The sequence below is a fragment of the Mastomys coucha genome, unplaced genomic scaffold, assembly GCF_008632895.1.
Source record: "Mastomys coucha isolate ucsf_1 unplaced genomic scaffold, UCSF_Mcou_1 pScaffold4, whole genome shotgun sequence".
In the NCBI taxonomy this organism is placed as follows: domain Eukaryota; kingdom Metazoa; phylum Chordata; class Mammalia; order Rodentia; family Muridae; genus Mastomys; species Mastomys coucha.
The window spans coordinates 1,544,675-1,560,631 of NW_022196910.1; the positions used below are offsets into that span (position 1 = coordinate 1,544,675).

General features: G+C 54.6%; 1 protein-coding gene across 4 annotated transcripts; it reads left to right on the top strand.

Annotated features, from left to right (window-relative positions):
• Nucleotides 1-230: 230 nt before the first annotated feature.
• Nucleotides 231-15,695, top strand: Btbd2 (BTB domain containing 2). Of its 4 annotated transcripts, none has more exons than XM_031350357.1 (9): nt 232-1,620; nt 9,720-9,839; nt 10,652-10,808; nt 11,821-11,926; nt 12,858-13,055; nt 13,591-13,801; nt 13,964-14,051; nt 14,342-14,488; nt 14,590-15,695. In XM_031350357.1, exons 1-9 carry the CDS (start codon nt 1,265-1,267, stop codon nt 14,749-14,751), a joined length of 1,545 nt encoding a protein of 514 aa, XP_031206217.1. In that variant the 5' UTR covers nt 232-1,264; the 3' UTR covers nt 14,752-15,695. The 4 variants fall into 4 exon arrangements, with proteins under 4 accessions (XP_031206219.1, XP_031206217.1, XP_031206218.1 ...); XM_031350358.1 differs by having other exon boundaries at nt 233-1,620; nt 13,609-13,801; XM_031350360.1 differs by having other exon boundaries at nt 1,310-1,555.
• Nucleotides 15,696-15,957: the final 262 nt, after the last annotated feature.

The following is a 15,957-nucleotide window of genomic DNA, read 5'->3' on the forward strand; positions in this document are numbered from 1 at the left end:
TTGTGTGGGTGGGATCAAGGACCTGGGCTCTATAAACAAGAGGTCCTGAACCCTCACCATCCTCAGTTCCTCCGGTTCCTCTCTGTTTCTCCTACCCTTCCCGCATTCAGCATCTTCATAGGCCTCTCCCTCTTCCTTTTTTCCCTCCAACCCTATTCTTCTGTTAGCTTCCATCTAGACCTGTCATTCTGTGGCTCCGCCCTCTAGCCTGGGCATGCTCAGATACATTACGCCTCTTCACCCCCTAGTCCCGCCCTCTTCCCTCCACTGTGCGACACTACCACCTCCTCCTCTCTGCCTTCTTTCCCTCAATCCTCCCACCTGTTCCTTTCTCCTCTCCCCTCCCTCCTCTGTCCGCCCCTCTCTACCTGTCCTCTACTTCTAGGCCATTCGCCTTCCTACTTTTTCTTTCGGCTTTCCTCTGGCTTCTTTCCCTGCTCCCACCCCTCTTCCTGACCCTTCCCCTCTCTCTCCCCTTTGGACTCAGGTCCTCTCCCATCCCATTTCTCCTCCCGGGGCTCCACTACTCTGGAAGCCCTGCCCCTCATTATCCTAGTTCTCCTCCTCCCTCTTCTCCTTAATCCCTCTTTCCCTTCCCTCCCCATCCTGTCTTTCCGTGCTTCTCTCTTCTGTCTGCCCTTCTCCACTCCATGCCTTCCCTGCCTCTCCTCATCCTCCCCTTCCTGCCCATGCTCCAATCCAGGGACAGCACGCGCCTCCATGGCCCCGACTACCTCCCCTAGTTCCTGTCTCTGCTCCTCCCCCCTGTTACCACATCCTTCACTCTCCTCCCATCCAATTCCTCCTGTTGCCCTCCTCTCGGTCCCAGCATCCATTTCTCCTTCCCATTTCCCTCTGTCCCCTTTCCCTCCGTCTTTCATCCTCCTTTCTCCTCTGGCAATTCAGGGCCCTCCTCTTCCTTGCCTCACCAATCCTGGGCCTCGCCCCGCCACGCCCATCCTTCCTTCCCTCCTCTCTATGCTCACAATCGCTTTTCCCTCTTCCTCTCTCCCTGCCCTCTCCCTCCCCACCTCTCCTTCCTATCTATCCTTCTCCCTTGGTTCCTCTGCATGCCCCACCCCTCCCTAGCCTCGCTCTTTCTTCCTCCTTTCCTTCCGCCCATCGGTTCCTCCCTCTTCGTCTCCTCCCCTCGCTCCTTTCAGGTCCTGGCTCTCTTTAGCCCCGCTCCTCCCATCCTCCTCTCAGATGCCCCGCCCCTGTGAATACGCCCTCTCTGGCCCCGCCCCCGCGCCGCAGCGACAAGATGGCGGCGGGCGGCAGCGGGCGCGCGTCTTGCCCGCCCGGAGTCGGGGCCGGCGCGGGCAGCCTGGGGCCCAGCGCCAACGCGGCCGCCGCCCCCAGCAACGCCGCTGCCTGCGTCCCGGTGCCGCCGCCGCCCCCGTCCCCGCCGCCCGGGCCCGGGACTGATGCGCAGGCCGTGGGCGACGAGCGCGACGACGCGGGCCCAGGCGCGCTGCTGCGCGAGCCCGTGTACAACTGGCAGGCCACCAAGCCCACGGTGCAGGAGCGCTTCGCCTTCCTCTTCAACAACGAGGTGCTGTGCGACGTGCACTTCCTGGTGGGCAAGGGGCTCAGCTCGCAGCGCGTCCCCGCGCACAGGTGGGCCGCCGGGACGCGCCCGGACCCTGCAACCCCAGACCCTGCATCCCCGGACCCTGAACCCCGCCCGGACCCTGCACCCCAGGAACCAGCACCCTGGAACCCTGCACCCTACCCGGGACCGTGCATCACAGACCATGCACCCCACCTGCACCCCACACTCTAAAACCCTGTAGTCCACTCAAACCCTGCACCCCTCCCCCATTCTGTTCCCCACCCGATCTTGTACTTCACCTGCACCCTGCACCCAAGACCTTGAACTCCACCCAGGACTGTGCACCTCAGACCTGCACCCCCCATTCAGGCCCTGCATCCCAGGGTCCTGCATCCCAAACCCTGCAGTCAGACCTTGCGTTCTATTGAACCCTGCAACCCAAGAATCTGCAGTCCACCCAAGACCATGTACCTCAGACTCTACACCCCACCCAGACTTTTCACCACACCTGGACCCTGAATCTGGAGCCTCAGGCTTTTTCCCTTAGGATTCCTGACCCCCTCAACTTGAACCTGGTTCCCACATCCCCCTCCTTCTGCAGTGTACTTCCTGAACATGGGAACCTGGAGGTTCTATTGGGTCCTGCCTCCCTGAACCTGATTCTAGGGCCATTTCATTTTGTCCTCAGGTCCAGCTTCTCTCTATCCTGGGTCCTCTCTGCTCTCTGAATCCCCTAGTCACCCCAACATTCCTTGTTCTCCAGTTTATCCCATTCTAGCACCTCCTTTCCATTCCCACCCATGACCCCTTAGATCCCCTCCTTACCCCATCTCGAACCCCGTGTTCACACCTCGTACCATCTGACCTACTGTCCCCACCAGAGGCTCTTGCCTCTTGTCCTTCCAGCCCTGGGTTTCCAGCCTGTCTGAGCCATCACCCCCAGACCTCACCATGGCCCCAATGAGTTGAGCTCTTTGGGATTGGGCAAGGGTCTGGCACTGCCCCAGAAAGGATTGAGGCCTTTCAAGAGTTCCTGTGCAAGCTGCGGTAACATGTACTGCCTGCGGACACAGTTCTTGGCACATCAGCTTGATTCCATGTGGGGTAGTTTGCTCAGCTTGGTGACGGAGTGAGGAATGTGCAAATGGGTGTGTGTAGACCTCTGGGAAGGAGAGAAGTGGTCTCTTGCTCTTAGGAGTGCTGGAGGGGCAGGGGTGAAGGGGAAGTGTAGACCCAGAGGCCTCCCACTCAGGTGGGAGCCAGAGCAAGAAGAATGAGGGTGCTGTAGCCCCTGTAGAGCTTGTGGAGAGTGTGGGGGGCTTAAGAGGTGGCACGGTGGGCAGTGGAGGACTCAGCTTCCAAGTGGCTGTGTTTTCTTAGTGGTGCTGTGCAGGGTTGCTAAAGAGGTCGGTGGTCTGACTTGTTGGAAGGCACCAGAAAGACCCTTCAGGTCCTTTCTTCTTCATTCTGAGCTTCATTCTCTGGACCTCAGTTTCCCTACCTGTGAACTGGACTCATTTAGACAATCCCATCTGGGACTGATTGCATGCGTTGCCTCCGTATTGGGCTTGTAACAGTCTCTCACGGTTCAACACAGCCGAGTCGGAAGGTTGCTGTGGGGAAGGGACATGAGATCTTCTGCCAGTGTTGGCATCCCTGGGCCCGGCTCCCACCTACCAACAATGTGGCTTAGGGTTGACTGTCAGTGTAGAGTCCAGAAGCAATGTGTCTGGTGACCCAGCCGTGAACTCAGTCACTCCTTGGCTGAGGCAGGGAGATTGCAAGCTCCAGGGCAGTCTGGGCGACCTAGGGGGATCCTGTCAGAAAAACTAAAAAGACTCGGGTGCAGTGGCGCACGCACTTGGGAAGCAGAGGCCAGTGGATCTCTGTGAGTTCAAAGCCAGCATGGCCAATAGCAAGCTTCAGAACAGCAGGGGTACTTAATGTGACCCTGTCTCAAAAACCAAAGAAAGAAAGATTAAAGAAAGGAATGCAAGGAAGCCGAAGGCTGAGGGCATGGCGTAGGAACCCCCAGTGAAGGCCTGGGAGTGCAGCGCAGCGCACGTGCCAGCCTGGTTCACTGCCCAGCACTGGAAAGTAAGATTGTTTTAAGGTGGCTGGAGACCTGGCTTTGATGCTCCTCAGAGACCTTTGGGTGGACTCCCAGCGGCCACACTGGGTGCCTTAGAGCAGCTTGTCGCTCTAGTTCTCAGAGTTCTAAAGCCTCTGGTTCCCGAGGGCACTTGTACTCACAGGCCCATAACTTAAAAGAAACACTAAAGATTAAAGAACAACTCTTGCCGGGCGGTGGTGGTGCATGCCTTTAATCCCAGCACTTGGGAGGCAGAGGCAGGCGGATTTCTGAGTTCGAGGCCAGCCTGGTCTACAGAGTGAGTACCAGGACAGCCAGGGCTACACAGAAAAACCCTGTCTCGAAAACAAAACAAAACAAAACAAAAAACCAACTCCTGGTGGCTAGAGTGATGGCTCAGCAGTTTAAAGCACTGACTGCTCTTCCTGAAGTCCTGAGTTCAATTCCCAGCAACCACATGGTGGCTCACAACCATCTGTGTCCTGGGGTCTGGGGGGACCTCCCAGCAGCCCCATGTGGCCTGCGCAGACCTGTGTTCCAGAACCTGGCCTTCAGGACCCATGTCACACTATGATCCTTTCCTTGTTTTGGGTCCTGAGAAAGAATCCAGGGTGGCATGTGGGTAGACAAGCACTCTCTACTACTAAGGCATACCAGGAGTGTCTGAATCCCTGTGCTTTCTGGCCACTGTGTGTGACCATAGGACCAGATAGAGCTACTGTAGTCAGAGTGATGGATGACTCCAAGCAAAGGCAGTACCTGCAGGGCTCCTGGCCATGCTCCATCAAGGTCACAAATGACTAGGAGTTTCTCAGGGTCTCAGCGCACAGGGGTGTTAGGCCCCCACTTTGGTCTTGGCTAGGCACCTGGACTGACACTGGAGAAAAGCTCTGTGACACCTGAGGCCACACAGAAGCAGTGAGGCAAGCTGATTGGTGCATGCCTGTCACCCAGCATGTGGGAGGGAGGCTGAGGCAGAAGGGCCAGAGGTTCATCTTCGGCTACATAGTGAGTTAGAGGCCAGCCTGGGCTGCATGAGTCTCTGTCTACAAAACAAACAAACCAGGAAGTGAGGAGACAGATCAGTGGATAAAGTTTGCACTGACATCAAAGCTAGACAGACAGTTAAGAAGATAAGGGATCCTTAGAGCAACCTAGGGGTTCAGTGAGAGATCCTGTCTCAGTAGACAAAAGAGCACTCGTGGTTGGCCCCAATACTGACTTGGCCTGCAAATTAATTGAAAGGACCAGACATGAAGAGCTTTCAGCTAGGGTTGGATGAAGCTCAGTGATAGAGTACTCCTGGGTTCGAGCCCCAGTCTTAAAAGAAAATATTTTGACCAGCTATATAGTCTCTGTAGTAACTGTTCGACTCAGCTGTAGCCACAAGCAGGAGGAGCTTCAATACGGTTTTGTTCAAGCAAAATAGTGGCAAAAACGTGTGTGTGTGTGTGTGTGTGTGTGTGTGTGTGTGTGTGTGTCTGTTTGTGTGTCTGTGTGTGTCTGTTTGTGTGTCTGTCTGTCCCCAGTACATGTTCTAATGTTTTTGCTGTTGTTTGTTTTTGGGACAGGCTGGCCTGGAACTCTGTAGTAGCTCAGGCTGTCTGGAAACTCTTGGAGTGCCAGCCTGGTCCTCCTGAGTACTGGAGTGACTGGCCTGCCCTCCATGCCCTGCCCCTCCAACAGCTTCTGAGGAGCCGCCCATCCACTCAGTGTTTTCCAAGGTAGCTGCAGTTTCCATACCGTCTTGCCACATGGCTTCTGAAGCCACCTGGGTCCACTTGGGAACAGTGGTCAGAGTCCTTGGGGTGTGGAGTACATGGCTCCTCACAATACCCCTAGGGTCCCCTTCTGAAGTCACCGGTCTGCACACCTCCTTGTGGGCAGATCCATCTTGTTTTGAGACACATGGTTTCCCTTTGTTGTCTGTCCTGTCTGACCAAGCTGAGGCTGGAGCCCAGGGCCTGTGTCTGCTAAACACTATCCACTACCTTGGTATGTTTGGTTTGGTTTTGAGACTGGGTCTTGCTACAGAGCCCAAGCTGGCCTCCAGCTCACCACAGTTCTCTGCCTTGGCTCCTGGGGCCTGGGATGACAGATACACACCTCCATGCCTGGGCTATTTACTATAGTTTCTTAGTAGTTCATTCCATGTCAACTGGGGGAAACATCATTTATTGTATTCTCTTAAACTTCTCTTCATAGTTGGGCATGGTGGTGCACATCTTTAATCCCAGCACTCAGGAGGCAGAGGCAGGTACCTCTTTGTGAGTTCAAGGCCATCCTGGTCTACAGAGCAAGTTCCAGATGAACCAGGGCTACACACATAGTACAACTCCTTTTTTTTTTTTTTTTTTTTTTTTTTTTTTTTTTTTTTTTTTTTTGGTTTTTCGAGACAGGGTTTCTCTGTGTAGCCCTGGCTGTCCTAGAACTCACTCTGTAGACCAGGTTGGCCTAGAACTCAGAAATCCGCCTGCCTCTGCCTCCCAAGTGCTGAGATTAAAGGCGTGCACCACCACTGCCCGGCTCACAGTGCAACTCTTAAAATAAATAATAAATTGTCTCTGCTTTCAACACCTGTCCTTCTGACATTCTGGAAGATGTGTCAGGACAATTATGGGTTTAAGTTTAGCCTGAACTGCATACGTTTTGTCTTTTGAGACAAGATTTGACTGTGTAGACCAGCCTGGGTGCAACACTCAGAAACCTGCCTGCCTCTTCTCCAAGTGCTGGGGTTAAAGGTTTGGGCCCCACTTCTTTCCCATACATGGTTTTTTATACGTGTGGTAGGGATTTGAGCGCACACTGTCTCCACTCCTGGAGCAGCTGAGGGCTGCTTATCTCTGCACCTGTGGGATGGGAGGTTGGCCATTTGTCCTGTCACTCGTGACTTTAATTTGGGCCTGGACCACTCCTTTCACAGCAAACTGGCCCCTTCTGTAAGACTCCTGGCCCTGTGCTGGGTGTAGTAGTTCAGGCTTGTGATCCCAACACTCTTGGGGGCTGAGGTAGGATGATCTCCAGTTGAAGGCCAGCCCGGATTGCATAGTTAGACCCCATCTGAAATAAACAACAGCAAAAAATTTATTTAAAGCTGGGCGTGGTGGCGCACACCTTTAATCCCAGCACTTGGGAGGCAGAGAGGCAGGCAGATTTCTGAGTTCGAGGCCAGCCTGGTCTACAGAGTGAGTTCCAGGACAGCCAGGGCTACACAGAGAAACCCTGTCTCGAAACCCCCCCCCCCAAAAAAAAAAATTATGTTAGCTGTGCCGTGGTGGTGCATGTCTTTAATCCCAGGACTTAGGAGGCAGAGGCAGGAGGATCTCTGTGAGTTCCAAGCTAGCCTGGTCTACAAAACAAATATAGAGCTACACAGAGAAACCCTGTCTCAAAGAACAAAAGATTTATTTTAATTGTGTGTGTACACATGTATCTTCGTGTAAGTGTATCTTTATGCATATGTGTTCAGGCCTGTGCTTATGTTGTGGGTATGTGTTCATACATATGTGCATGTGTGTGTTCATTCCTGCACCTGCTCGCAGAGTCTAGGCATCGAGCCCCTGGAGCCAGCTATGAGCTACACTGGGTTCTTTGCAGGAGTGGTCTTAACCATTGAACCATCTGTCCAGTTCCCGTTCATCATTTCAATTGACTTGAGAACAGCTCTTTGAGACCAAGCCCACTGACACACTGCAGGCCACACCACTGTCCAGCACTTGTTATCTGCCCAAGACTAACTCCCCAGCCTCTGGTTCCCCTTCTGGGACATGTGAGTAGTCTTGTTCCTGTTCATGGCTGTGTGGTGCTCCATTGTGTAGGTGGAGCACACTGTGTCTGACCACACTCGAGGCACTGTATTTGGCATGCATGTGTGCTCCTGTCCCTTACAAAGAGCTGCAGAGGGACGGGGAAAAGGCTGGTGACAAAATCTGAAGCCAGCTGGGTGTGTATAGGAGGGTGGAGGTGGTGGCAAGCAGGGTGGCCTGGGTGCCACCTAGGATGGGTCACCTCATTGCTGCGAATCACAGGTGTGAGCATCCCTGGCAGGTCATTGCTATGCCAGAGCAGCTGAGTTTCTGCTTCAGGCTTTTGTGTGGGGGCACGGAGGCGTCCCTGCGGGGACTAGATGCTTCATAACCAGAAAGGCACAGGCGGAGAGGTTATTCCTGGCTTATGGCTGCGTGGGCCTGGGTGCTGCTGTGTTGTGCTGAGCAATCAGGTTGCCCAGCCTCCACCCAGGGACTGGGACAGGGACAGGAGCTGGGAGACTGGAGGGCCCTGTCTAAGATGATTTATCTTTCCGCCATTGGAACCCAAGAGCCAAGTCCCTCATCAAGACAGGGTTTCTCTGTATAGCTCTAGGTGTCCTGGAACTCACTTTGTAGACCAGGCTGGCCTCAAACTCAGAAACCCACCTAGCTCTGCCTCCCAAGTGCTGGGATTAAAGGCATGTGCCACCACTGCCTGGCTCGGCAGCTACACAAGGCTCCCAGGTCCATTTTGGCTGTCCCAACTCTGGTTCCTGATGCCCAAGAGCTTGTAGCCACACAATCCAGTATCTGCCTCAGTTTTTCCTCAGCCATCTCCACTTTGATTTTACAGTGATGGTTGTGAAATCTGTAGGGATACATACGCATGCTACATGGGTACAATACTTCTGAATCATGCCCACAGCCTCTCACTAGAGGATTCTAGGCAGGTTCCACCCCTGGACCATTAGTCTTTTCTTTTCTTTTTTTTTTTTTAGTTTTTGAGATAAGGTCTCATTGACTTGCTCAGATGGCCCTGAACTCCTGCTTTGACTCCTGAGTAACTGGAAATAGGGCATCTCCTGCCAGCTATTAGCTCTTTCTTTGTATATCTGTTCATGTTTCCTTCCTGAAGATTTCCGTCATACAATTAGACCCCTGCTTCCTGGGTGTGCTTGGTTGCTATCTAGGGGATGGTAGTGTCTACCTGGTCTGATCCTGGCGTCCAAGGTTGGAGTGAGTCAGCAGTGGCTGGACTCTGGGCAGGAGGAGCCTCCTAAGAGGGGTAGTCCCTCCAAGTGGGATGGATCCTAGGTTCTGTGGAGGGTTGCAGGGCCTTGTCCAGCTTGAGTGGGGAGTTCTGATAAGGCTCCTAGCTCTGCCTTACCCATGGTGCATGGGGCCATCTGCCTAGCCAGGGTGTCCATCTGGAGAGACTGCTCAGAACCGCCCACGTCACTGTGGGGGCAACTGGGTGGGACACATATTCACAGAGCAAGCTTATTCCTGTGGACTCAGCCATTTCCATGCTCATGCATGACAGGGCACTGGGCTGGCCCTGTCTGTGATCACTGTTTCATAGATCATCTCTTAGAACATAAGCTGTGCCGGGCAGTGGTGGTGCACGCCTTTAATCCCAGCACTTGGGAGGCAGAGGCAGGCGGATTTCTGAGTTCGAGGCCAGCCTGATTTACAGAGTGAGTTACAGGACAGCCAGGGCTACACAGAGGAAGAAAAAAAAAGAATATGAGCTGTGTCCCTAGCCAAGTCACTGGGGGTCTTGAGGCTGACCACCATACCATCCATCATGCCTTGGCCCATCCACACTACAACAGCTGGAGTGGTCACAGCAGTCACATGACCCCATTGCTTCTCATTTGCTCACAGCACCACAGGCCCTGCTGTTCCCCAAGCCTTTGCACCCTCCCTGAGCCTGTGGCCTCTAACCCAGGCTGTCTAGCCACTGGTGTTCTGTCTGCTTCTCCATGTTGAGGATCAGGTCCCCAAGCTTGTCGCCAAGGCCTAGAGAAATGAGGGTGGGAAGGGAGTGGGTGGGGTGGGGGTGGGAGGACATGAGTTCCTGAGGGGGAGCTAATGCAAATAGTGAGGGGAGGGCCAGGGAAGGAGGAGGGAGATACACAAAGGAATGTGGACTGCCCCTCATGCTGGCCTCTCCTTCTAGAAGGATCCAAGGCCTGGAAAGGCCTCTACTAGGGTTGGCAGGAGTCTCTGCAGGCAGGTGTAGCAGGGGACACTGGCTGGCCAGGGCCAGATGGAGGCCACCAGCAGGACTAATGGATGGACACCCTCTCTTCTTACACAGGTTTGTGCTAGCTGTGGGAAGCGCTGTCTTTGATGCCATGTTCAATGGTGGGATGGCTACCACGTCCACTGAGATTGAGCTGCCTGATGTGGAGCCTGCTGCCTTCCTGGCACTGCTCAAGTACGTTTCCGGTGTTTCTGACCATGGTGAGGTAGTAGAGTGTGGAAAGACAGACACACACCTGGGGACGCCTGCAGAGCCCACCCAGGACAGCGGGCTAGAACTCTCCTGGAGAAGTGTCCGAGTCTTTACCTCATAGCTTCTCAGAGTACTTTATGGGCTGGAGAGATGTTAGCACCCTGGTTGCTCAGGTGGTTCCTAGCTACTGCCATGCCCAGTTCCAGGGGATCTGATTCCCTCTGGCTCTTCAGGCCCACACTCTTTACACAGTGCACATACATACTATTGTTTTTAATCTTTTAAAGGAAGACTTTTAATTTTGTTAATGTTTTGGAATAGCCTGTATCCAAAAATGGCAAGCATGCTGTGTGCCATACGTAAGCTGTGGTGCTGAGGTGGAGCCCAAGGCCTGGTGCCCACCCAGCCCATGCTTTGTGCCATACCTAAGCTGTGGTGCTGAAGTAGAGCCCAAGGCCTGGTGCCCACCCAGCCCATGAGCAGTGTGGTGTAGACAACCATACTGTCCCCACTGGGGCCTGAGGTCCATCAACATGTGGTTTGCCCATGAGTGCCTAAGCTCAGCCACAGGGCCATGGGCTGTGAGCTACAGCTCAGGCCTATGTTAGCCCAGGGTGGCCTGTGCATGGGCATCCTGGGTGATAGCCTGGCCTTACCACGGGACATCCCTGGGTCAGGAGATGATGACAGATGCCAATTCTAAGAGGTTGCTGAACAGTGTTTTGCAAACTGGTAGTGCCTGGCCAGGTGGCTTGGCCAGGGGGTCACACTGTCACAGTCCATGTCTCCTGCAGGTTCCTGTACTCAGATGAAGTGCAGATCGGGCCAGAGACAGTGATGACCACACTGTACACAGCCAAGAAGTATGCGGTGCCTGCACTCGAGGCCCACTGTGTGGAGTTCCTGAAGAAGCACCTGCGGGCTGACAATGCCTTCATGTTGCTCACACAGGTGGGTGTGTCCTTACGGTCCAGCATCTCTTTCAACTCTGAGGGTGACACTCTGCATAGCACATACGTGCCTGTGTGACCACACTGAGGCTGGAGGCTGCCACCTGTCCCTGGCTACCTTTCCCTTCCCTTTCCTTCCTTTCCTTCCCTTTCCTTTCCCTCCCTCCCTCCTCCCCTCTTTCCCTCTCTTTCTTTCTTTCTTTCTTTTTTGTTGTCGTTGTTTTGGTTTTGGAGATGGGATCTCACTGTATAACCCTGGAACTCACTACACAGACCAGACTAGACTGAATTCACAGCTCCTCCCGCCTCTGCTTCCCCAGTGCTGAGATCAAAGGTGTGTGCTACTGTGCCACTGTCACGCCCTGGGTCTCTGCTTTAGTTTTTCATTTTGTGCATTTGTGTGTGCAGGTGTCCCCAGGAGACACTGGCCTCCTCTCATGCTGGAGTTCCGGGGCGTGGCTATGAGCCACTAAGCCATGTGCTGGGATCTGAGCCAGCTCCTCTGCGCTAACCCCTCAGGCTGCCCCCTGGGCCTGGAGCGCAGACTAGGCTAGTCTGTGAGTGTGGTGGGTAGAGGACATTTTTGCATGAAGTTAGTTCTGTCGCTACCATTGGAGTCCCAAGATTGAACTCAGGCTTGGCAGCAAGCATCTTCACCCACTGAGCCATGTTGTTGGCCCATACCCAACTATGTAAGTGTGTGCTGGATCCTCCACTGAGCTGTCTCCCAAGCTCTCCTGTGGCTTCCATTTCTGATGTGTGTGGACATGAGAGGAATCCTTGAGCTTGCTCTTCATAGCTAAGTTCTGGGGGTGGCCTCACATCCCAGGCTTGCTGATAGATAGCATTATCACCTGCTAGGTGCTCACAGCCTTGTTTCTGTAGTGGTCTCCTGGTGCCCTCCATCCCCCTGCCTCAGCCTCCTTGTGCTAGGATGTCAGACACCCATGGCTCCATGCTGGGCAGACTGCCAGTACCTGTGGTAGCTCTTTGATGAGTGCCACTCTCTCTAGGCGCGGCTCTTTGATGAGCCCCAGCTGGCCAGCCTGTGCCTTGAGAGCATAGACAAGAACACAGCGGATGCCATTGCCGCGGAGGGCTTCACTGACATCGACCTGGGTGAGTGAGTCAGGCTAGTAGTGCCTGTCAGTGTGAAGATTGCATGATCCTAGAAAGGGCAGGGTCTGGGTTAGGTTGCAGATCCTGATTTGAAGATTACTGGAAACCCACCTCCTGAATGATGTGAAGTAGTGGGCCATGGTGGCACAGATACAGTGTGACTTGGTAGCAGGCCTCAGCCTGTGTCTGAGGACCTGCCCTCCTATTCTGGGATCCCTGTGATTCCTGCCTAGGGAGACTAGCTGGCCCTCTATGGTACCATCTGCAGGTACCTTGGAAAGGTCGTTGTGGCTCTTACTAATGGCTTTGTAGGCAAAATCGTTTTCTGAAAAGATGCTTAGACTGTTAGAGGGTCAGACCAGAGTAAATAGTTGCAGGATGTTAGGATGCATACTTATGATCCCAGTACTCAGGGGGCGGAGGCAAAAGGATTGCTGTGAGTTACAGACTTTCCTAAACTATAGAATGAGATCCTTTCTCAAAAAGAAAGAGGGCTGGGACTCAGCTGATTTGGTGGAGTGCTTGCCTGGCACTTGCCAGCCCATCATACCATACTCAAGAGATAAGGCAGGAGGGCGGGGCTCAGTGCTAGCTTCTGCTACAGTGATTTCATGGCCAGTCTGAACTCCATGAGACTGTGAGGGAGGAAGGAAGGAAGGAAGGAGGGGAAGAAAGGAAGGAAGGGAGGAGGAAAGGAGGGGAGGAAAGGAAGGAAAGAAGGAAGGAGGGAAAGAGGGAAGGGGAGAAGGAAGGAAGGAAGGAAGGAGACGGTGCTTAGGGAGGGCCATGTGTCAATAAAACATCATTTATAAACATGGGCAAGGACTGTAATTGCAGAGCCCTGGCTCTAAGGTGGATCCCATATGGGATGTGTCTACCCATAGCCCCTTACAGGGCCCCTGGGTGGGTTCACAGCCTCTCTCTACTACAGACACACTGGTCGCAGTGCTAGAGCGGGATACCCTGGGCATCCGTGAGGTTCGGCTCTTCAATGCAGTCGTGCGCTGGTCTGAGGCTGAGTGTCAACGGCAGCAGCTTCAGGTGACACCTGAGAATAAGAGGAAGGTGCTGGGCAAAGCCCTGGGTCTCATCCGGTTCCCCCTGATGACCATTGAGGAGTTTGCTGCAGGTAACAGACTTGAATTGCAGCCACTGCTTCCACAGCCCCACCCACCCATGTTGCCTCTAGGCCCACACGCATCAGGCTACGGCTTGGAGACTCTGCCTGAGACTCTGGGTCTTCAGACATGGGGAATCAAGTCTTATCAGCCACTCAGGATTCAGCTTTGGGCTGGGACTCAGTTGATAGATGAGTTGCCTGGCACGCATGGGTTTGGAGTCAGCCATGTTCCTAGAGTCCTAGAATGGCTTCTGGAAGCTGCTGCGTGGTGAGACACTGGCTATGAAGTGACCTGCTTTGGCCTATGAGCCGTCGTGCATGGACAGGCAGGTTACAACCTCTACCCAGTATGAAGCGAGGGTGTTCTGCAGCAGTGGTCTAGAGAGATCCACACATGCGGGAGTCTTCCAGCCCAAAATGCCAGGCAGAAAGACATTGTGATGGGTCCCAGGAAGGAGGTACCCCTCAACTTGGCCAGGTCCTGACAATGAGATACCCCACCCTGAGACCAGGTCCTGAATCTGCCTTCCCTTCCTGCTGTCAGCCAGCCCTCTGCCCGCAGGCCCGGCACAGTCCGGCATCCTGGTGGACCGGGAGGTGGTCAGCCTCTTCCTACATTTTACTGTCAACCCCAAGCCGCGTGTGGAGTTCATTGACCGGCCCCGGTGCTGCCTGCGGGGCAAGGAGTGTAGCATTAACCGGTTCCAGCAGGTAGAGAGCCGCTGGGGCTACAGCGGCACCAGTGACCGCATCAGGTGAGACCTTGGCAGCTTAGGTGGGAACGGAGTGGGCAGCAGGGACTGGGCATGCGATAGATGAGGCTTCAGTCCGAAATGGGCAATGTGCCCTCCCCATAGCTCCATGGCCACTGTAGCTGCTCAGGCATTGTCCCATCTGCCACTCAATTCCTTCTGCAGGTTCTCGGTCAACAAGCGTATCTTTGTGGTGGGCTTTGGGCTCTATGGATCCATTCATGGTCCTACCGACTACCAAGTGAACATCCAGGTAGGTCACCAGCCCTTTCCTCGAAGGTCTTGGCCTTGCAGCCAGCATGCCTCCTGGCCACACCCACAGCCTGATCCCGTCCCATCCCTTGCATACCATGCAATGGCAGCCACAGCTAGACCTCCAAAGCAACCTGGTCCCACCTGCATCCCATTTAGGCTTTTGCCATGTTCCCACCACACCCATCTCCTTGAGACCATGCCCAAGTGCCCAGGCCACGCCCTCATCAGTTCCTGTAGTCCCTGCTTGCCCAGCTCAGGCCCTGGCAGCTGAGCAGCCTCTGTCCCCAGATCATCCACACAGACAGCAACACAGTCCTTGGCCAGAACGACACAGGTTTCAGCTGCGATGGTTCTGCCAGCACCTTCCGTGTTATGTTCAAGGAGCCCGTGGAGGTCCTGCCCAATGTGAACTACACCGCCTGTGCCACGCTGAAGGTGGGGTTTGCACTGCAACCCAGGGCTTGTTCCCAGTCCCTTTGTTGGGAGCAACAGTCCTGGGGTATCCTGACCTCACTATGCCTCCCACCCTGCTCCAGGGCCCGGACTCTCACTATGGCACCAAAGGTCTACGCAAGGTTACCCACGAGTCTCCCACCACGGGGGCTAAGACCTGCTTCACCTTCTGTTACGCGGCTGGGAACAACAATGGCACATCTGTGGAGGATGGGCAGATCCCTGAAGTCATCTTCTACACCTAGGCTGTCCACCCAGGACACCCTGGCCAGCCACAGGCCTGCCTCCCTCCCTACCACCTCCCACATCATCATGGAAGGGGCTGCCTGTGTCCACAGTGACAAGTGTGACCGCCTGTCCCAAGGCACTGGGGAGGTGGTTAGGCCATGGGCTGGGCCCCGTGGAGATAATCCCTCAGTCTTGGGGGACAGAGTGGGCCTGGCCTTGGATGGACAGCTGTCAGGCACGAGCGTGATGAGTCGCAGTCCCTGAAGCTCAGTGCAGTAGGCCAGCTCCGAGCCCCGGTGCTGCCCTGCTCCTCCGTTCTCTTCAACTGCACACTGCAATGCATACAAGCCCACATTCAGCTGGAGCCCACGCCGGGCCTCTCCTCCAGCCAATGGTCTGGGTTTCATGTTCCTTTCCTTTTCTGCTGCTCCCTGGGGGGTCCCAGGTCCTGACCTGCGTGCACTGCTGCCCCCTGAAGCCCTGGCCTGCTGGGCATGTAACACAGAGCTCTACCCCAGGGTGGGTGACATGTGGGCCATGGTTCCTACTACCCATAGCAGCGCAAGTGCCCGGTCAGCACTGTTCACCTAGGGCGGACAGGCTCCTCACTGGTGTGCTCAGCAGAGCTCAGCCTTGAGCCTGCAGGGCCTGAGCAGTAGGTCAGGCTCATCAAGATGCACTGAGCACCCAGCTGGCCTGATGTGGCACCTGGGAGTATCACAGAACACCCCTCTACATACCACAGCCCTGGCCCTCTAGGCCACCATGTACACCTTCCAGTGATGTCCTAGAAGGCGCAGTCTCCAGTTTGGGGTTCCACTTCCTCATATTTCTGTACCAGTGACCTCCTGCCCAAAACCCATACCTATCCCAAAGCCATGGGAGGTGTGCCCTCCACACTGTGTCCCCAGGTAATTTTTTTTTTTAAAATAAAGGAAAACATCTGCCTTGAACCACTGAATGCCACGTCCTGAGTGTTATGTGGTGGTTAAGAGGCAGGCGCCTCAGCCACCCACACTATTCCCTAAGGATACCTTCTCAGTACCAAGAAAGCAAAAAAGCAGGCAGCCAAGCTGGCTACCAGCCAGGGCCTAGGTCCTGAGATGTGGTCTGCTGTCTCAGTCCCTAGGAGGCAGAGGCTGGAGGGCTGGAGTCCTGAGCTACCTTAGGGTACAGGACACCTGGCTGATTTCAAGACAAAAGAGCTAAAGAGATGGTTTAGT